This window comes from Conger conger, chromosome 13 (assembly GCF_963514075.1).
Source record: "Conger conger chromosome 13, fConCon1.1, whole genome shotgun sequence".
Classification (NCBI taxonomy): domain Eukaryota; kingdom Metazoa; phylum Chordata; class Actinopteri; order Anguilliformes; family Congridae; genus Conger; species Conger conger.
In genome coordinates, this window is record NC_083772.1 from 25,680,211 (window position 1) to 25,702,434 (window position 22,224).

The following is a 22,224-nucleotide window of genomic DNA, read 5'->3' on the forward strand; positions in this document are numbered from 1 at the left end:
CCAGTTGTGTATTTTGGACCTAATTTTTAATGAGAAAAATATCACCATACAAAACTCTTTTGGAGTGGAGCTCTTTTCACGAAGATACTGATGCCCAAACCAACACTACTTCTATTTAAATCAACATCCCCAGTGATTTTGGTGGCTTTAAGAGAATTCCATATTCCCCCAGCATGGGGCCAGTGATGCAGTCCACTATTTCCAAGTGTCAGGGTTTTTCCAGGTCAGCGGCGGGCTGGTTTGGGCATGATGAAGACCTTCACAGGCTTGCTGAAGGGGATGGTGCCCTCAATGGAGCCCTCAGAAGAGGGCAGGCCTTCTGTGCTCTCATTCCACGCCAGGGTTTTGGGAACAGGGACCCTGCTTGCACTAGAACTGTAGGCAAGGAGCAGCCTCACCTCAATCTGACACGGTTCTGAGAAGAGAGGGAAGGAAGGACTGAGTAAGCGTGATGTCGGAATACAAGGTTGACACGTAGGACCGATAGCATACATCAACAAACACAAACATTGCTACAATGCTTTACTTTTACACACACTTAAGATCCATATCAGCACAAATGTGAGAAAACAGTCACAAAACGACAGGGCTTTCTGGACATACTCATTACTCAACATTACTCAAACTTGTGCCTTAAGATTTACTTATTTCCTTTGAATATAGAAACTTTACTTGGTTATAAGAAACTTCCGGAACTTGCTTGGGTGGAAACAAAATATATGCCTATACCTCTACTGTTCAGGAGGGTTTATTGCTCTTAGTATTTTCAGGTAACAGTGAGATTAACTATACTGCAAAAGTGGCAGGCACATGTAATAAGGCCCTCAGACCCAATACAAGGTCTGTCTCCATGGAGCTTGTTATATTTCCTAGGTTCATTACACACAAGTTTCATAGTTCAAACAGAATCCATTCCGCCTGCACTAGTGCCGCAGTAGTATTGACCGTCTGCTGGCATTTCCCGTATATAATGATGTCCCCAGAAGAGAAGCCAGGTTCTTTTCTATATTTGCCACATCTGTGAGTTCAGACCAGGCCACGCTACAAACCTGAGGGGTCCAGGCACACGGAATCCATGACAGATGCTAGCAACTTGGGTTTTCATTAAACCAAGGATAGTCAATTAAAAGGCACGAAGTGTGGATTCATAAGAGTAAGTCATAGGGAAAAGGCTTGGTGGATGTATCAGTTGTTTACAAATCATTATAAGGAGGAGACTGTTGTCTGGTTTTGTGCTTGGTTCAGCCAAATGCTGGGGTTCATTTTCAAATAATTAGAGGTTTTCAAAAAGGCATTTCACATTAAAGTTATGTTCACAACTAATATAAATATGGTACAAAATGTTACTTGAAAATGAGACACTGAGAAGGAACTGCAAGGAATGTACCGATAATTTATATCTGTAAAATGTGCCAATAGTTCAATTTAATGTCCTAAAATGAAAGTAATATATATTTGTAACAGTAGAATGTGGCACATTACCTATGCTAAGGGCTGAAATTTGTCACACCTATCCAACTGAATTGAAAAGACACATTTTCGCAAATATATTTACACTTTTAGATTATACCGCCATACCAATTATGGATCCAGGTAATGTGTGAGACCACACATATTCAAGTAGTATGATGCAATTATAAGATCATGCAGTATCTGTTCATAAATATACGGCCCATTGGTTTTACCTGTCCATGCGGAATGAGAGAGGTACACCTGAGTGATTAATCTGTGTCTTCCTGGTCCTGGTTTTCTGAAATCTCCGGGTTTGGGGTGAATCACATGCGACTGTCCATCTGGATACAGAACCTAAGGGTACAGAACAGGGATATATAGGTCTCATGATCAAGACCAAGACAGATGGTCATAATGCCAATAAGAAACGTAACTGAATATACAGTATGGCTATCATTGTGTGATGGATTCTGTGGAAGGCGCTACACAGGGGAAGCACAGAAATGATGAGGGAATGACCTGAACTTTGACCCAAGTTTGTGGGTCTTGCACATGCTCCAATGTTGCATCGATGTCCAACGCCACCACCAGTCCTGATGTGAATCTTAAGGGGTTGTCGGACTCTCCAGTTGGCTCAATGATGGTCGCAGAGGCTCTGTGGATCTGAGATGGGATGTTTACATTTAGACATGCATCAACATGCAATGTTCAGGCATAATTTTAGGGACTGGGTTGTGGGTACACTGGTCAAGTACACTAAAGGGAGGTTTTGCATCCATTTCCTTGTGATGAAGTTTGACTTACTGAACCCAATAATGAAACTAAGTTCTGTCATGCATGCACCCAATCATATGAGCTGGCCAAAAGACTATAACTGTGTGGACCTGTTCAGGCAGTTTGAGGTGCAGGAAGCCACTCTGCCGCAGTGTGGTCTGGAGGATTTTCACCAGGTCCAGAGGCTTGCAGGCTACAAGCCTGGGCATCAAATCCAGCAGCTTCTCCACAAAACTGTCCTGGAAATGTGGAAGCTCTGCGATGAAAAGCCTGGCAGATGAAATAAAGATGTGAGATTTGATATTGCAGTACAAGTGGAGACTAATATGAAAAGGGTATTTGTGTCGTTAGTGTAATAGCAATACCTCTGAAAAGCATCCACTTCTTGAAGGAACTTTTCAGAGACACCAAGAAGAGGTTCAACCCTGTGAAGACGAGGGATTCATCAAACACTTGAAAAGGCTATTATCAGACCTTAATTTTTTTTGTAAATATTGAAGTTTTGCAATCAGGTGAAGTATTCAAATAGATTTTATTTTTATTTTTTATATTCAAATATTAGTCTTAGTAAAAAGAAAAAAATTCAAATCCTTTTTATTTTACAGAGAATTTACTACTGAATTTATTGTATGTACATTTAATATGCACATTTTTACATTTCAAAATTGTAAATGCATTCTGTGGGTCTCAGCCTGTTAAAGTATGAAATTACTACACAATGGCTGAGGAGGATTCCAAATGAGGAGCAAATAGGTTTAAACATTAATTTAAACCTCCACTGAATTCTGGATAATTAGCTAATACAGTTTAGTAACTGCTTCATAGATATTTATTTTCTTCAAATTCATATCATTTGAGGTTTTTATTTTATTTTACAAAAGCTGTTTCCAAGCATGTGTTTAAATTGTTTTGAGATAATCAATATATGGGATCACTATTCAAATAATTACAATGAATTATACAATTATACTTAATTAATGATTTATATACATTTCTTGAAAAAACAAACAGAAACATATATAAAAAATATAGTATCCCATTCCTGGCTGTTTGTCTTTGTGTATGTACAGTATGTGTGTGTGCATAAATGTACACGTGTGCCTGTATATTTATATGTGTGTGTGTGTGTGTGTGTGTGTGTGTGTGTGTGCATGCGTGCGTGCGCCTGTATATTTATACATATGTGTGTGTGTGTATGTCTGTATGTGCGTGTGCATGCGTGTACACGTCAGGGGGAGCTGTACAGACCCTCGTCGCGTGCGTGCGGTCAGGACCAGCTGGAGCGCTTTGGCCTGCAGGCGGACGTGGTGTATGATGGCCACCTGCCGGGTCTCCAGCCCACTGTACAGGAACTCCAGCTTGTAGGTCTCCTCCAGGATCTGTGCACAGTGTACAGAGCCCAGACTCATATCAAACATATGACAACACTAAAAACGGGCCCAGCGTTTGGCACCGGCATCTCCTCTGAGTGGCTATTTAAAAACCATGAAAAGTGCCAACCATAGGGCTGCATTAAGTACACAGCATGCCCTGCCAACCCGTTACTTGGCAGATGCTGGCAATGATGACAGGCATTCACTGGGAGCACTTCAGAAGCTACCCGGTGCTTGAAATGGAGCTCTGTGTTTGTCTGCTTGCATTGGTAGGGGATGTTTTCCCACAGTTTAACAGGTTAGCAGAACGCATCTCATACTGTAGGTTTATCCCTCCACTGTGTGCTTACAGTACAGTTTGTTCTTGCCAGGTCCCCCTTACCTGTTTGACTGCAGCCGATGCCATGGCATTCTGTTTCAGGTAGAGTGGAACAGCCACATTCCACAGCTTCTCCTGTAAAGCCTAGGATTTAAAAACAATAGTAACAAATAACATTTACTTTAATCATAATAATTTATTTTTTAATTTTCATTAGGTTGTACTTGATGCCAGTACCTTTTTGGAGGTTACATATGGAGGTTACATATGAATTACCATAAAAAGTACTCAAAGATTTAAATAAATAGTTTATAGCACTTTCGTATGAAGCATACAAACGCAATAAAGAAAAGCAAAACTTTCTAGACCCATGTCTCTTCATGCCACACTGCATTTATTGTCATTTTGGCCGTTGTGTAGCCATCATCGTCTTTATTGTTGCATTTTTAATGTATAATATCATTTAACGTCACTGGCACATGAAGCTACAACAATGACGTTTTTGCAGTTGTGTCCTTCAGATTATTCTGCTATAGAGCCATGTAATCACAATTATACTTTCTCAATTCAGTCATTCCCTGTCAGAATCAATTGCCAAAACCCCCATAAAACCCATATTGTAATCATTTCATAGTGCTTAAGAAATAAAATAAACCAATGCACTGTTTTAATGCGAAGTGGCCTAGAACAGACAGAATTCTACAGCTTTTTCCAGATGAATGCAGAGCGTGAGGCTCACCTTCATGAGCAGCAGCTGGCAGCGCAGGTATGTGGCGCTGAAGTCCGCAGCCCCGGCCAGCTCGGTCTGCAGCTCCCCCAGCCTCCGCAGGTCTCTGCAGGGGTTATCACAGAGCAGACGCAGTCACGACGGTGAGCCAGCCTCAGCCGTTTACGCAGAAAACCTATTAATGCTGCACAGCTGCCAATGACTACAAACATCAGATACACTGCCACTGCTGTTTATCCAAAGACCTCCTGGGGCTGAGATGAAATAAGCCCTGATTGGGTCATACTGTGTAAAATAAAAAACAAACCCCAATTTCCACTCGCATGTGACTTGAAATTGGCAATGGCAAAAGGAATATTTTCACTGTGTAAAAACAAAGAACAAATGCAGAACACTACATGACATCACCTCAACGATGCCAGAATATTTTCTGTATGTGGATAGACCACAGTGGTAGAAGCTACCAGAATGCCCAACATGTCAATACGGAGCTGCGAGTGATCAGCAGAAAGATTTGCCCCTGTTAGGCAGTCCTGTCCCAACCTGATTGTGAACTCCAGCAGGTCCTGGGCCCCGGGGGCCTCCAGGTGCTGGACGGTGCAGACTCGAGACAGGCTGTCCTGCAGGAACTGCTGGGCTGACTCCAGGCTGGACGCAGGGCCGGAGGACTCGGACACACCGAACAGTTTCCCACACGGCAGCTGTGATGCAATGAGGAAATGAAGAGGAAGTAGCACCAGTGTGGAGAAGTGTTCAGGGCACTGGAATTATCTGACCTCTTGGCTGTAGGTTTGAATACCGGGTGAGACAAAGATGCTGTACATCCTTTATATGTATAGACTGATATATAACAGCCTCTATATACAAGAACCACGCACTATAGATACAAATATGTTAAAATATCTTTGCTAATAATAAAACCAAAACAGTCTGATTGCCATGCTTCCTAGTAAAAAACTAAAGAAAACTTTAATGTCGGACTCATTTCACATCTCATTTCACTGAGTTCAGAAAATGAATATACCCATTTACCCTGAGCTGCGGTACTAGGTGAGAGAGGCTGTCACGCAGGTAGGCATAATGTCTGAATGTGTGGTCGGAGAATAGAGCCGACATGGTGGGGCACGACTTGGCAGCATTAAAAACCAACACCAACACGGCAATGTCTGATTGGTTGAGTCAAGGAGAAAACACAGGGATGGGAGGGGGTCCATCTTAAACACTGGTACTGCATGGAGCATTGAAAACAAAGTAAGCCACAGTAAGACACTTTTGCCAAATTATATTTTAATATCAACCTTTGCTAAACAATGCCATTTGTTTGGGAGCTAGACATGTAAACAATATGTTGCATTGCTGTTGCTGTGCGACGGTCAAATGTAAGGTACGTATGCTACCCTGGATAATGGCGTCTGCTATGCACATGAACAGCATCAAATATGTCATTGACAAAGAACATTGCATTTCTCACTCTGCTACATATGTAAGTGCAAGAAGGATACAGGCAGGGTCATCCATGTCAGGTTCAGGTGTGTCAAAGTACGGGTGGGTGCTCAGCAGTTCTGGGACAATGGGCAGCACCAGGGTCGGGTGTCGCTCCCCCAGGAACTTCAAACACCTACAGAGTAGAAGGACAGCAAGGTGACGCCCACATTCCAGACTGCATCTTGGTTCTCAGATCAGCAATCAGCCAAGATGTGCCTGATGTGCCAAGCACTGACCAGAGATTCATGGGGGCAAGGAGAGATAGGAGCAGGCTGTCTGAACACAAACAATCCAAACATAACAGTGACAAGTAACCTTTAAGGCAAATCAAAGTCAATGTTTGAGAAAAGTACAACCCATGTGTCATCTGTTGCTTTATCAAATTGCACAATTTTAAAAGTATCATAAAAAAATCAGGTAAGCCTGCTCAGGTGAAACTGCTGTTATGTCACTGTGTCTCAGGTAGAACATTGAGGTTTTGGGTGATGGTGGACTGAGACTCACTTCCAGATGGAGTTGCGGTCGGTCGGGTACTTGGTGAGGTTTTTCAGGAGCTCCAGGAGGGCCAGCTGGATGCACTCCTTGGTGGAGACGTTGGTGCAGCACAGAAGCTCATGCAGTGCCTCCCGTATGTCTCGGGAGGAATCCTGGAAGGTTAGAGACAGGGGTTATGCCACTCTCATAAGAAATTACCAAATGTATTACCAAATGACCAATGGTGTACCAGCACTGTGCTGAAGACAGTGTCGGGACATACAAAATCAAGTTCTCCAAATAACATTTATTTCATTCCCTGTTGTGAATTGTGCTACAGCCAGCTGCTACAGCGCATCCTTATCCAGCAGACGAGTGTTTGAGCGCCCCCTGGTGGCTCACCTCGAGCACAGCCAGCACGGTGTCCAGCTGGTCCTCCCTGAGGGTGATGTGGGTGCAGATCTGCCGCAGGACGTGGATGGACTGCAGCCGGACTTCCTCGATCTCATCGTTGAACATGTCCACCAGGAAGTCCAGGCACTTCCCGGCGAAGCTGGCCGAGGACTGCGCGAGCGCGCACAGGGCTTCGACCGCTGCGATTCGAACCTCTGCGTACAGAGCGCACACAGGTCAGAGCGGGGGAATACAGAGCACTTAAACACCCTCACACGCGTTCTTATGCACTGAGAAACATACGGCAAATGAGTTTCAGACAGGGGCAGGCAAACTGGCAGATATGAGCACAGACGGTGACAGAGAATGGTACAAATAGACAGTGCCATACTCCACGTTCCCACAGTGCTCTTAACCCTTTGAGGGGACAGTCACTCACCAAACATCTCATCCTCCAGCCCATGGACAAAGGCCCCACAGGCCCCGGAGTCTATCAGGTTCACAGCCGTGGTGTCCACCCTTTCTTTGGGGGCATCATCTGCCCACTTCCTGCCGGAGGAGAACTCTCCGGAGGTGTACAGCTCTTTGGCCCTCTCATGGGCTGTGCGCTTCCGCTGAGGGGATACAGGGAAACAGGGGTGTGACCACACACAGCAACACTTACATTATCATTAGTATTCAGTTTGAAACTGTCTATCACAAGAAGAAGATCATTTCCCCCAAGAATTTCTGAGGTGCTTATTTTTAAAGAAATCCAGTGAGACCTGATATCGCCTCGTATCAATTTGATCATACTCCAATATGATTTTACACATTCAGGTCACAGTTATACCCTTAGATCAGACATCAGCTTCTTATCCAAAGTCTGCTCCAGGAAATGTGGGCTGACCTGCTGCATTGAGCCCTGAGGAAAATATAGAGTTCATTATCTCCCACATTCAGTTTAAGGGTGGATGAAAATTCACTCTGCAAAACTCACCAATAAATTCACAACACTCACCAATATCTTAGCAGCCTGGACCCTTACTACCCACGATCCATCACTGACCATGTGGCTGATCTTGCCGAATGAATCATCAACCAACCGGATCTCTTCACTGGACGAAGGGATCGGCACGATGCTGAATGTAGAAATTTTGAGACAGAAAGATTGCACTTCTGATATATACATTTTGGTTTCACCATGTAGAAAATACAGGGGTGTTTATACATAGCCCCCCCCCCCCCTCTACTTATTCAGGTTCATGCCTCCATAATGCAGGTATAAGAAAGCTCTCGGCACCTACAGCCAGATTTACGTACATGAAACTCGCAAATTGTGTACAGAGGCAAATAAATAAATGAAGGGTGTTTGTCCCAAACATTATGAAGGGCATTGTGTGATGCAGATGCAGTGAAGTCGGGTACCTCTCAGAATAGAGCTGGCTCAGGACCCACACCATCTGCACTGCCACAGAGCGGACCTGCTCATAGTCATCGCATAAAAGCTTACAGGCCTGCAGAGGAAGGAGCCAAGCCATACACAGTGGGTTATGCTGCTCAGGTCACATTGCCCTATAAACTGCTGGTTGAATTCAATGCAGTTTCCAGCATAGGTTTAAGTAGCCATATGATGAAAGCTAAGTGACCACACTGACACTACAATGAGGGTCACTGCACTCTTATCCCAGGATGAGAAGATGGCTAATCACTTATACGTACAAGCATTACATTTTCAATGAAAAGTGTCAGTAAAATGTTTCATTCGGCTTCCATCTTTGCTTACCTGGCTGTAAATGGTTTGATGTAGTTTGATCCCTCTCTCGTGCAGCTGCAGCTAGAAAGAAAAACGGAAGATGAGGAGTCAATCTCTAGTTTCTCCATCCTTCCCTCCCAGGCCCAGTGCATGGTGATGTCATACCATGGCCTTGATGGCTGCGGTGCGGACCCTGGGATCCTGGTCTTCGAAGTAATCGCTGATGATGCTCTGCACATCCCTCGGGGCCGTGCCCGCGGCCGCACCCTCGCTCTCCTTGGACAGGGGCTTGTCTCCAGAGCCCAGACACCCCAAGAGCTGCAGGCACTTGTTTCTCACCCCAAAATATGTGTCTGTCAGGTGCTGCAAAAGGGGATAAAAACAGAAGTAAAAACTCGCTATAGCACATAAACATTTGTGTTGTGATTACAAACCAGGTATAGCAAATCTACGGTCAATATTACTTGCTTCAATGACAACTAATCACATTTTTTAACAGTAAGCTGCAATCTACACAGTATGAGGCATTGCATTAACAGCACTAAATTATAGTCCTCAGGGTGTGGATGTCCCTTGACATTCAGATGGTAGTTTCTTGGCTCACCTTGCACGCAACCTCAACCAGCCTGTGCCTGAGGCTTGTGTTCTCTGGGAGCTGGGTGCCGATGACCAGCAATGTGTCCAGAAGCTGGGCCAGAACCTGGTGGGATTCTGGGAGCACACAGCAACCAATCCAGCAAGAAAAAGAGTCAAGATAGATTCACAGAACACCATCACAAGATAAGGATGAAACTTGTGCATTAACTGTCATACACTGCACATACTGACAACATACTTTCATTGTTGAGTGTGTTAATGGCATCATCCACTATGCAGTCAGGCAAGAATCCTTGAGTTTTAGACAGTAGACCGAGGAGGGAGGCGATCTTCAGTCTAACAGAGCTGTCAGTTTCCTGCAGGAAAGAAAATTCAAGTTCATCCAAAAATACAAAATACACAACTGTTCAGAAATGACAGTAGGATAGTAACAGATTATCCATATTTATGTCATTTTAAACTTAAAAGTCAGGATGGTAATATATAATATTGCTACATAAAAGACTAGAAATGGTAGTTTATGATGGCAAGTTTAATTATGCGTTGCTTCAGTTTCACACCTGAAATATAAACCGACAATCTCCTGCTTTTGACACAATGTGGATCGTGGCAGATAAATTACACCATGGCAAATGACATACTTGCCATACATATACAGCACAGGGGGCCCGGACCATTTTAGATTCGAATAAAGTTAGCCACTACGATGATGCCTCATGGGATGTCCTTCTACCTTGTAGTAATGCTCGAGAAGGATGCGCACCACGCCTTCCACGCTCTCTGCTTCCACGGGCTTGCGGGCAAATTGAAGGAGATATTGCAGGGCGTCGGTGGGGGTGCTTGCTTTGCACAAGTCGATGTGCAACGCTGCAGATTTGCTGGGTTTGGTCAGACGGAGCTTTTTAGCTGGAGCTTCTTCGTGTGGATGTTGCTGAGGATGCAATGAACAATGAAGTCAAGTTAACTGTCACATTGTACAATCTAACGTCGGAGCTCAAAAATAACAATCTATATTCAATGTGTTATTCATACCGTAGTCCTTAGCGCATCAACAGAAATTCGTTTGAAGTAGGTATTTCAATGACAGGTAGGAAACAGTAGATCCGTAACATGTTACGCTTGTAGAAAAGCAACAGCAACTTTCTAGCGCAACCGTGTATGCATGATATCCAGAGTACATAGGCTTCAGTGACCCAAGTTACCAAAATAATGTTCGCACAAACAAGAGTACAATACCGGTAACAATTATTTTTAATTAATTTGTTATATAAGTGCATCTCCCTAGCTAAAAGATGTATAGGATATTACAGCAGCTACATAAACAGCTAACGTTAACTGATCAGTTTAACTCGCCATTATTGTGTATACATAGCGAGCTACATAGAAAACCTGAGCTATTTCCTATTTGTTAGCAAACAGTTCACGTTAGCTAAATGACTAATTTAAAGTTCGCTTGATAGCCAACGAGCTACTAGTAGCTAGCTAGCGAACTTACTCGCATAGCCTACAGGCTAACGAAATTGCTGAGTAAATTGCAATATACATCGATTAATCTAAATCTACTATAGAAGCTATCTATCCGTTTGCGCTTGATGCATATACATGTCTTCTTTTTATGTTCGCAATAGCTAGCTATAGTGAATGAATTTTCAGGCCACAGGCTTAGAGGGCTTTTTCCTCACCACTTGCGCCGAGATGAGAGTGTTGTAGCCGGTGTCAGTAGTCAGACATTCGCAGTTGGCGTAAGATTCAAAAGCGCAAAATGTAAGATTAAAGTACCTATTGGAAACTTACCTGAACAACTTTTGAGAACTCCTCATATACTCGTTTTTTCAAATGCGCTGCCATTATTCAAAGCTACATCTGCAAGGAACAATAATGTCGATAAATGATGGAAATGTTAGCTATTCGTACAGCCATCCGATGTACTGTACTGTATGTCCTAGATGGAGTTGCCGTAGTTCAATACGTCATGCTCGTGGTCACGGTTGAGGCACAGTAGTTGTTTGTATAGAATGCTTAAAGAACAGTAACCAAAATCAAAATATTTTTCGTAATACTAAACATTTTTTAATACATGGTTAATAAACATTTGTCTAATATTCAGGAGTGAGGCACAGTAGCTATCCGCTTCCTTCTATTAACCTATGGCAATACAGTACAACCAATTCAATAATTACAACTTTTATTTACTTTTGATGTGGGTCATTGAAGTGGACAGTGCAATAATGGGAACTTTAAGAAACGTTTTTAAAATATACTATTCCAACTTTATTTGGCATTGGGTTTCATTTGAACCCATATCAATAAAAAAAATGCATGTGGACAGAAAGAAATGAAATATTTAAATACACAATACCAATGTTTTACTTTAATTGACAAAATAATGTCAGTTACTCAGTACTCATTTGCACATTTAGGGGTCAAATATAACATAATTAGACTCCTTAAAGGCTTTTCTTTCCAATATAATTTTCTATAGCATAGTATGTATTGTCTCTAGAAGCTGAGTAAATGTTTTCTGAACATCCCAGACACTCAATCTGGTTTACAATGATTTCAGTCATTTGTTATGTTATGAATTTGGTACATAAAAGTACATAAAAATCCTATTCACATTTATGATGTTACCTATTCACATTCACCACCAAGTGAAAATCAATCTGTAAAAGAAGTCATAGCTCCTAAAACGGAACCCCTTCTCATTGTGCGGTTGGAGAGAAATCTTGTATCCCTTTGCTTCAATGTCCATTTTTATACAGTCAAGCAGGTCCCCAACAGTGGGAGGGGCTTTCCAGGGGCCAAAGCTCACCACTGACTCTTTGTCGGTATCCAGGCTGTTAATTGCATCAGTGTATCGGCTGACATCCTCCTCCGTTCTCAGAATGCACACAATAATACTGGAAGCGCGACTGGCGATGGCCTCTGCCCGGGCGATCCTAATAATCACCTCCAGGTTCTCCCGGTAATTGGGCACCCTCGCCAAGAACTGCTGTCTTGCCACCATCTCTCCAAAGAGCTGTGGCGTCTCTTCCAGCTGCTTTACCAACGGCTTGATATCATAGAACAGTGCTTCTTGATACACTTCCTGCACATGCTCAGTGGGCAGCTGTTGGTTGCGCAAGAACTCAAGGACACCTTTGAAGTGTGTCCCATCTCTGTCAATGAAGAATCGGCCTTCAGCATCTGTTTGCAGCTTGGGCTGTCCGGTGAACATATCTGCCAGTTTAGAATTGGGGCACTTTCTGAGTGTGCTCAGTGATGTGCAGTAGGCATGTCCACCGATGTTCAGCTGCACAATGGGTGAATTCTGGAGATTTTAGACAAAAGGACAAATTCAGAAAGTGCAACCCTTAGACTGACCACACGCACCTTGGTTTTGTGAACTTATTGTTGATGCTGCCAATATATTTGAACATAAAAAGAGTAGCTACAGAACGCTCACAGGCATATACAGGTGCATCTCAAAAAATGTGAATATCGTGGAAAAGTACATTTATTTCCATAATTTCATTAAAAAAGTGAAACTTTCATATATTCTTTATTACACAAAGTGAAATATTTCAAGTCTTTTTTGTTTTAATCTTGATGATTATGGCTTACAGCTCAAAAATGCAGTATCTCAAAATATTTGAATATTACATTGACCTTCTGAAAAGTATGTTAATTCATGCATTCAATACTTGGTCGGGCAATTATGGGGAAGACTGCTGACTTGACACCTTCCACAAGGAGGGTAAGCCATAGAAGGTCCTTGCTGAAAGGGCTGGCTGTTCGCAGAGTGCTGTATCAAAGCATATTCATGGAAAGCTGACTGGAAAAGTGTGGTAGGAAAAGGTATACAAGAAACAGGGATGACCGCAGCCTTGAGAGGATTGTCAAGCAAAGCCGATTCAAGAACTTGGGGGAGCTTCACTCAGTGGAATGAGGCACAGAATCCAAGTTGCTTGAAGTCCAGTGTGGAGTTTCCACAGTCAGTGATGATTTGGGGTGCCATGTCCACTGTGTTTTATCAAGTCTAGAGTCAGTGCAGCCGTCTACCAGGAGATTTTAGAGCACTTTATGCTTCCGTCTGCTGACAGGCTTTATGGAGATGCTGATTTCCTTTTCCAGCAGGACTTGGCACCTTCCCACAGTGTCAAAAGATGAGATACACCAGACCCAACAATACAGATGAGCTGAAGGCCGCTATCAAAGCAACCTAGGCTTCCATAACCCCTCAGCAGTGCCACAGGCTGATTGCGTCCATGCCACGCCACATTGATGCAGTAATTTGTACAAAAGGAGCCCCGACCAAGTATTGAGTGCATAAATGAACATACTTTTCAGAAGGTCGACATTTCTGTATTATAAATCTTTTTTTGATTGATCCTATGCAATATTCTAATATTTTGAGATACTGGAATGCTGTAAACTGTAATCATCAAGATTAAAAAAAAAAAAAAAAAGGCTTGAAATATTTAACTTTGTGCAATGAATCTAGAATATATGAACGTTTCACTTTTTAAATTAAATTACAGGAAAAAAAAACTTTTCCACGATATTCACATTTTTTGAGATGCATCTGTATTTTGTGAAGGAGGCCAGAAGTTTTTCTTTAGACTATGTATCTAATAAAACATCACCAATACCACAGCATTATACATTGTGTAGCCAATTGCATAATTTAAACCACTTCTCCCCAGATAGTATGGTTGAGTTACGCTAAAAGCAATAGAGAAAATTAACTATATGGATATTAAAATGTGTTATCTAGTCGCTTTTTCAAAATGACCACTTTCCATGCAAGAATTTTGTCAACGAGAATAAAATATTCAGTCATGGAATAACACAAGAATGGACGGTGAACGCGCCAATAAGCTCCAGCGCAGCTTTCTTTATTCTCCTGAGACCTGGCAGAAAAATGTTATATACATTTATTTTTATAAGTACTTCATAAGTGAAAATATATTCAAAATTTAATTTTATTGGAGGACGCTTATAGAGTGGGTTTTCGAAATTAAGACCAGACACTAATGTCCCCGACAGCGTCAAAAATGAATTATCGGGTCCTAGGAGGACAAGAGAATCCGCTTTATGGCATTTTCACCACAGTTAACGATTTCAACTGTAGCGCCTTAGATGGGGAATACGGAAGTGGTTTACTCTGCCCAAATAAATCCAGATAGCAGCAGTCTTGCCAAAAAAAGAATTAGGCCCAAATAAATCCTTAATCGTAAGACCAATTCAGTACGAAATAATGTTTTAAAGATTCCTTCTTCCAAATAAATTCATTTTCGATAGAGTAGGCTATGGTCCAAAATTAAAATAAAAACATAACCACCTGCACCTTACAAAAACACTGCCATTCTTACCAGGTGAAAAATAGGGGTGGACTGTTTCCCGATAGATCTGCAATCAGGAAGACTCATGTTTCCTCTATTGGCTAATAAACTTGCTTGTAGACGATATCACTGAAGGTATTTCTCGCTTTTTGGGAAGATGCAGGTGCAGACTTGGCGGAGAAGGTGCGGTGGGTCTTATCGAAAACCACGTACTTGTTCAGTGTAATACCGACGCATGCGTATTGCAATGTCCAACACGAGAATTTCTGGACACAACCCAAACGCAGCTCCACGTTTCCGAACGCCCTTTTCAGTTGCTCAATAGCATCGAAGTGCCATAACAAATTTGGCGAGTTGAATATATTTTGAATAAACCTGCCCCAGCATGACATACTTGTTAAATGTTATGCTTTCGCAGCCACACTTGCAAAAAATAGAACAGTAACCTGAACTGAAGTGCCATGTATTATCTTGCGACCTCAAAGTCAATGCCAGCTGCTACAGCCAGCTGCTACTGAATTTACTTTTCCAGATAAGACTTTACATCCTTAGTAAACAGTGTTTGCATACCACGTCTATCAGCTGCATTCAAAGACACACCGTTCAAGAAAATAGTTAATGTGAAGTAATGTTCATGGTGGCCAATACTTCACCGCGGAAAGAGAAGTCGCCCTTCTTATTATGCATACTGCTGTAAACCACATCACTGAGTATACCAATTTACAATTGAGATCTTTGCCGGTTAATAGGCGGAGCCAAGCTTGACTCACTTAATGTCACTGCTCAGCAAATAAAGGTGCGATTTCTCATTGGTATTTGAGTCAGAAAGCCTGACAAACATTAACTCGTTTTTCTGGTACTCAAACCCACTTGTTCAGTAGAGCAAATAAGTTTTCCATCATTCCAATTAGGTTAAGAGAATTTTGCACACGTTATCACACCAATTGCCACCACTGATCGATTGATACTTTGAAAACAAACTTTTTGAAGCCGACTTGTCTAACGTCACAAAATGGTCTTCTCCAGCCCAGCGTTATGTTCAGGGTCTTCGTTAAAGGTGGCAAAATGTTAAAATACTTCATGATAAACTTAATAAATGTATCTTCTCTGAAAGTCTTATAAAAAAAACACAATAAAAACCGAGCAAGATATACACGTAATCTATTATACATGTAATTTCAATACTGTGATGCATCTTCAAAAGCATTAAATACACTTTAAATGTCAGAAAAGCCTGTAAATAGACATTTTATTCAGTTCATCTCAGAACAACCACCAAGTCAACCCTTACAGAAAGAGACGTACAACTGGTCTTTTCCAGATTTTATTGGTTTTGTACACAAAATTTCCAAGTGTTTCCAAGTGTTTTTGGAAATGGCGAACACCTGCAGAAAAGGGAAGGCCTATTAGAAAACAAAGATCATTATGGCACTATACAAATGCATCAAACAACCCCTCCCCCACCAAAAAAAACCCCAAAAAAAAAACAAACACTTATGGACCTTCCATGAAGTGTACATTATTCATAAGCCCTTCTCAGACAAATGCCTCATATGTCATCAAGCGATGAGGACCCACTGCCCTGGGGACTGAACCCAGAGACACAGAACGTGCCCCTGAGCCAGGACCCCAGAGACAGGCTGGGTCCTGTTCCGACTCGTCATCGTATCATCACTGAAGGGGGAACCCCAAGTACAGAAATTATTGTAACAAAACATGACAGGAAATTAGGACTTTGGCTGAAGCAAATTGGGCCTATAAGGGGGGGTGGGGTGGGGGGTGGCTCTAGAAGAGGAACTCCGGTGCCGTAGTCAGTCATCCTCACCTTTATGCAGTGCTGACGGGTCCACCCTGTGGCATAGCAGGAACCTCTGGCTTGGCTCCCTTCTGCTCAGACACTGGGGTGGTCGGGAGGACCTCCTCCTTGGGCTCCACGATGCTGACGTGGTCAGGGAGGGGCTTCTTGGGGCCAATCTTGCCACTGGGGTCCCAGGGCAGCATGATCTTCACCTTGATTCCCAGCACACCTGTGTGCAGAGGACATGAACATGGTCAGACTCATGTGAACGGCATCCATTTAATTGCATCAGGTTCCACTGTGGAAACGTCTTCCCAATAACCAAGTAAGACATTGCAGTAGTACACAATGAACCTCATACAGGTATAATGAAACCCTTCTCAGACAAATGCCTCATATGTCATCAAGCGATGAGGACCCACTGCCCTGGGGACTGAACCCAGAGACACAGAACGTGCCCCTGAGCCAGGACCCCAGAGACAGGCTGGGTCCTGTTCGGACTCGTCATCGTATCATCACTGAAGGGGGGCGGGTAAGAGCACAGCTAAACTTATTATGAATAAATGCGAGGGTCATTTGCTAGTAATCAAGTAAAATCCTTCAGAACCTGAATCCCAATTTCACTTTCCATTTTTTTGCAGGATTATTATGGACGCAGTATGGTGTTGCTGTTGCTGTATCACTGAGCAAGACAATTATCCTTGAATCGCTCCAGTAAAAGAAATATGCAAAACAATTGGCTTTGCCAGTGATGCTGAACAAGGACATCTGCTCAGCAAATGAATGATACCACCCACACAATTTTTAACTTGGCACCTTATTTAACTGAAGGGATGAAACCAGGCTGCTGAAGAGTCAACTCACCCTGCCTGAGGAGGACGTGGCGGACTGCGGTGTCCACATAGTAGTTGACAGGGTCACCGCTGTGGATCATCAGGCCATCAACAAACTTCATTGATTTGGCCCTCTGGCCCCTGAGCTTCCCAGAAACCACCACCTCGCATCCCTTCGCCCCACTCTCCATGATGAATCGGAGAACACCATAACACGCCCTGGAGGGAAAAAGGGTTTAGGAAATAAATGTTTATAGGCACACAATCAAAGTTCAAAGCAAAGTTCTTCAACCTTCCTTCCAAAATTTAAAAACTGATTGGGGATTCCCTGGTAGTTTAGTGCAATAACAGCAGTGAATATCTGCGCTGTTCTACTACGGAATTAAGACTTAAAGCCCTTCTCAGACAAATGCCTCATATGTCATCAAGCGATGAGGACCCACTGCCCTGGGGACTGAACCCAGAGACACAGAACGTGCCCCTGAGTCAGGACCCCAGAGACAGGCTGGGTCCTGTTCCGACTCGTCATCGTATCATCACTGAAGGGGGAATCCAGGCACACAAGTGACTGCAACAAGGTACAATGGGAAACACTGTGGTGGATGATGTGTTTTTGAGTTTGCAGGAAAGCGGGCTCACCTGCGCACGGCCAGGCCTCCCAGCAGCTTGTAACGGAGAGACTCTGCCTGGGCGATGGCGCACAGGCCCCTAGTGGCCACCTTCTCAGCATACAGCTGGAAACACATAAGGTAGGCAAAGAAAATAATGAAAATGGGTCATTTCACCAGGGATGGTCACATCAAAACTGCACACATGGCATTTTCACCAACAAGCAGAAGATATCAAACTAATTCCTTGGAATAATATCGCTGTCCATCCCATTCGGTTTCCTGCTCAGCACTTCTGCCAAATTTAAAAAATGTTAAACATATTTATATCCATACCCCCATGTAGCCCCATTTACAAAGTTAATAGCACCATCCAATAATGGTATATGTGTCAGGTTCATCAAGTGAGTTCTGAGCAAGGGCATATAAGTTTTATCATAGACAAATTACCCACATGAAACCCAGGCCTCTTATTCTACATGAATCCTAACTAAAGTAAAATGTGCCATCTCCAATGATGCAAGTCTTCATTCAGACAGGATAACAAAATACCCTTTTTTGTAAAGAAATTGTGAGCTGTACAACAGATGAGAAATAAATGACCCTGCTGTTTGTATCACAGCGAGAACCCATATCCTTGATCAGTCCATTACGATTCTAATTCAGTTCATATCAGAACCAACCTTTCTCCCTCAAAGTAAAATGAATTTGGGTTTTTCTGTTATGTCAGTGAAATACTGCAGCCATGTTAAGCATTTCCTTCCATTATAATTCTGAACAAAGACTCAACCCTTCTCAGACAAATGCCTCATATGTCATCAAGCGATGAGGACCCACTGCCCTGGGGACTGGACCCAGAGACACAGAACGTGCCCCTGAGCCAGAACCCCAGAGACAGGCTGGGTCCTGTTCCGACTCGTCATCGTATCATCACTGAAGGGGTACAAGTGACTGCAACAAGGTATGATGGGAAATGCTAAGCAAGGAAATCATGCTCAAAGTACAGAAAGAACCATCTAAGATGGAATGTGCAGAACAAGCTGTTTAACTGTGCACGGTCATGGCAACCAGCGATACAGCAAGAAATTAAAGATCCCGCCGCTGTAGGATTTGTGAGTGCCATCCCAACCTCCAGACAAAAGGCATATTGAGATTCTGAGACGGCTACGACAAGGTTCTTCTTAGCCTGTTGTCGTCTTCAATCTGAAGTACAGTGAGCTTATTCATGGGCTCTCCTCACTGCTCTACATTTAATAATCAAACCTTGGTCTCCTGATCACAGGAAAAACACAACCCCCCTGTAGTGTATTCCCAGGATAATCTCTTCTCAAAGTTCTCTAATGCTACACCCAAGCCCTAGCCAGGACCAGACCTTGCCATCTACATGGAAAAGAGCATCATAATTCACCTCCAGGATCAACAAACTTCATAGTAAAATAAAACAATGGATTCTAAAAGAGCAGTCTGACCTCTACCACAGAAAACAGAACCTTATCACCGGGTGAAGATATGCCAATTCAGGCCCTGCAGCTGTCCCAACATGGGTCATTTCAGACAACGTTCCCTTCATCAGCTATTAACAGCAACAGGTTGCCTGCCTCAAAACCCATTTTTCTATAGTGACGTATGTTTTGTTAAACAGCTATTCAATTGTAGAGCCAATCATATTGCCATTTACAGCTGTAAATACTTATATATGAGGAAAATTTATGATACTGGAGCAGTCACAGGCATTTGTAGTTTGCAGAGCCTTCCAGGGCACCCAGTGAGCAATGACTAGATCCAACTGAAAATGTGGGCAGCATGTGGTGAGGTGGCAGAACTGATTTCAGTGACAGTGGGTATGAGCTGTCTCCACTTAGTGTCAGAAGAGCAACAGTGATGAAATTAGCCCTGACTATGCAATAACAGACAAATGAATGTCAAGCGTTTCGTTCCCCACCACTCACCTCAACACTGCCCTCAGGGAAACCAAACCTCTTCTGGACAACAGCAGTCAGTTCACGAATGCGACGTCCCTTCTCACCCAGGACATTCTGGGTCCTGAATGAGAAAACATTGGACATCATTTACACATCCAATAGTTATGTTGTACATGTACAGAGGAAAAACATTTTCACTTGAAGTAACAAGTATACAGCTTTAAAAAAATGAATAAAAGTTGTTAAGTTGGTCAGCACACCTGGGAATATTGCAACAAGTAAATGGCTGGTATTTATATAGCGCCTTTATCCAAAGCGCTGTACAATTGAGGCTCCTCATTCACCCATTCATACACACACACTAACGGCGATTGGCTGCCATGCAAGGCACCGACCAGCTCGTCAGGAGCATTTGGGGGTTAGGTGTCTTGCTCAGGGACACTTCGACACAGCCCGGGCGGGGGATTGAACCGGCAACCCTCCGACTGCCAGGCGACTGCTCTTACTGCCTGAGCCATGTCGCCCCCTGCAAGTCTTTTGACAAGCATATGCATGAGACTATGACAAGCATATGCATGAGAATAAGACACTATTCTAAGCAGTGTGAGTGATATAGATGGTCTCACCTTGTGGCAAGAATGATGATCTCTGTCCTGGTTGGGGTGACTCGCACCTCTACTCCAGAGTAGCCATCCTCGGCAAGTTCACGAGTAAGGAACTCATTCAACTCTGCTTTAAAGATGCCATCTGACACAAACTGCAAGAAACAGGGTGGTGCAAAGGATAAGAAAAGGCGCTGGGAATAGTGCTCTGCTTCCGCACATTGTACAAATAGATATCAGAACACGATTTTGACAAGAGGATCATACCCCAGGTGGGTCAATTAAGTTAAGTACTTAAGGTTGGTGCTTTCAGCTCATCGCGTTAAGTTGTACATATAAGTTAGTGAAACAAGTCACCTGCATGGCGAATACAAATATATATATAAATATATATATATATATATATATAAAACACTTAAACTGATGCAAAGACTCGAGTTAGCGGCAACATCCGGAGCCACAAATCAATTCGCTGTGCACCAGGATCGGCCTAGTGAGACTTGTGCCAAATTCGAGTAAACTTGTGTAAACTCAAGTGATGGCAATGTTCCATTTCCCATGAAATTTTAACTTTAGGAAGAGTGAAGATCTACTTCTAACTTACTGAACCAGGCAGCTATCACGTCGTACAGAATTGGCACGAGTCAATTTAGAAAGATAGCTAGTTACAAAGTTCGTGCTAGCTATGTTATACGAATTATGTCAAACAAGGGACGAATGCAAACGTTAGTGGGGAAAAGGCTTTTATAAAATGATAATTGAGCTCGGTGGCAGTACAAGCATTCGTTGCTAAAGCCAAGTTAAATGCATCGCTTGGTAAGGCTGAAACGGGTAACGTTAAGGGAAGCAGTAGCTAGTCCCTGCCATGTTTGCGAGGCAGTGATACAGTCAGTACAATCTATAGTAATCCTCTATGCGTGTGTACCCGAAAAAACAATATAATATTCTGACAGGTTTGAAAACATCTTCATCACACCAGTAGACATTAATTTTATTTCCATTTTGCTTCTTTCGTCTGTTATAATAAAACAAATACACGCTAACCTTCCTCTTCTTGGAGATTTGCGCCGCCATCTTGCTGCGTGCCGTGGACAGGAAAGGGATGTTCTATTCAGCGGAAGTGAATTTATACAAAAATGGCTTCCGTATGCTGATGGTATGTGTAGTTTTTGAAGCTAACCTAGTTGAAACGGACCCGAAAATGAAAGAGTAGCTTGACTATTGTAGCTTATAGTGGTAGTTCCTTTGAAGTAAGTGATTTAAACCATTTGGATTCTATTCATATTTAAAAAACACAATACACATTTTAATTGTGGTTGTAGTTACACATTTTATTTATTTCAAGAAATGATAACTATTGCAAATATCTCAACTTATTGAAGTCAAGTCAACTTTTATTTTAAAATTAAGAACTGGGGTGCTTAAGTTTGATCCAATGGGACCCTTGTGTATGCAGGGCTTTGTTACAAATGCTCATGAGTTCCATATTTTCCCCCTTAACTGTATTATTTAAGTTTGGCTTATGGCTATTTGTTTTGTCTCTTCAAATTCCTAATTTAGCAAAAATTGATTTTTTCTTGTAGCAGGTACCATATCTTTGTCTGTCTACTCTCGTTAATACTTTCAACATGATTAACTGTCAGTCACTGATTTCACCTGTCAGTCCATAACTTCACCAATGAAAAAAATAATCTTTCTCAAGGAATTACTTGCCACATATCACAAAAAAGAAGCAAAAAAAAAAAAGTTCTTGGATGTGAATTTACATACATACAATACAGTATGTAGAATGTACATAATATTGTGGT

At 42.5% G+C, this 22,224-nt stretch overlaps 3 protein-coding genes and 4 non-coding genes across 7 annotated transcripts; all 7 read right to left on the bottom strand.

Annotated features, from left to right (window-relative positions):
* Nucleotides 1–4: 4 nt before the first annotated feature.
* ints4 (integrator complex subunit 4) lies at nt 5–11,304 on the bottom strand. The gene is made up of 23 exons (XM_061216254.1): nt 11,124–11,304; nt 10,063–10,260; nt 9,568–9,685; nt 9,337–9,443; nt 8,898–9,095; nt 8,763–8,813; nt 8,405–8,493; nt 7,998–8,118; nt 7,830–7,901; nt 7,437–7,611; nt 7,007–7,212; nt 6,635–6,777; nt 6,148–6,263; nt 5,678–5,811; nt 5,189–5,346; nt 4,658–4,751; nt 3,982–4,062; nt 3,475–3,605; nt 2,592–2,651; nt 2,337–2,496; nt 1,972–2,115; nt 1,686–1,806; nt 5–415 (listed from the first exon to the last, which is right to left on the bottom strand). The coding sequence occupies exons 1-23, from the start codon at nt 11,175–11,177 to the stop codon at nt 225–227; spliced, it is 2,922 nt and encodes a 973-aa protein (XP_061072238.1). The 5' UTR covers nt 11,178–11,304; the 3' UTR covers nt 5–224.
* A 164-nt stretch (nt 11,305–11,468) lies between these two features.
* Nucleotides 11,469–14,863, bottom strand: kctd14 (potassium channel tetramerization domain containing 14). The gene is made up of 2 exons (XM_061218283.1): nt 14,684–14,863; nt 11,469–12,639 (listed from the first exon to the last, which is right to left on the bottom strand). The coding sequence occupies exons 1-2, from the start codon at nt 14,738–14,740 to the stop codon at nt 11,971–11,973; spliced, it is 726 nt and encodes a 241-aa protein (XP_061074267.1). The 5' UTR covers nt 14,741–14,863; the 3' UTR covers nt 11,469–11,970.
* Nucleotides 14,864–15,964: 1,101 nt separating this feature from the next.
* Nucleotides 15,965–21,561, bottom strand: rps3 (ribosomal protein S3). Its single transcript, XM_061217891.1, has 7 exons — nt 21,461–21,561; nt 20,441–20,571; nt 19,842–19,935; nt 17,924–18,018; nt 17,316–17,503; nt 16,479–16,680; nt 15,965–16,038 (listed from the first exon to the last, which is right to left on the bottom strand). The coding sequence occupies exons 1-6, from the start codon at nt 21,488–21,490 to the stop codon at nt 16,481–16,483; spliced, it is 738 nt and encodes a 245-aa protein (XP_061073875.1). The 5' UTR covers nt 21,491–21,561; the 3' UTR covers nt 15,965–16,038; nt 16,479–16,480.
* On the bottom strand, nt 16,185–16,333 carry LOC133108773 (small nucleolar RNA SNORD15). The gene has a single exon (XR_009704703.1). It is a non-coding gene; the product is annotated as a small nucleolar RNA SNORD15 (small nucleolar RNA).
* On the bottom strand, nt 16,827–16,975 carry LOC133108774 (small nucleolar RNA SNORD15). The gene has a single exon (XR_009704704.1). It is a non-coding gene; the product is annotated as a small nucleolar RNA SNORD15 (small nucleolar RNA).
* On the bottom strand, nt 17,681–17,829 carry LOC133108772 (small nucleolar RNA SNORD15). The gene has a single exon (XR_009704702.1). It is a non-coding gene; the product is annotated as a small nucleolar RNA SNORD15 (small nucleolar RNA).
* Nucleotides 18,683–18,831, bottom strand: LOC133108771 (small nucleolar RNA SNORD15). Its single transcript, XR_009704701.1, has one exon. It is a non-coding gene; the product is annotated as a small nucleolar RNA SNORD15 (small nucleolar RNA).
* Nucleotides 21,562–22,224: the final 663 nt, after the last annotated feature.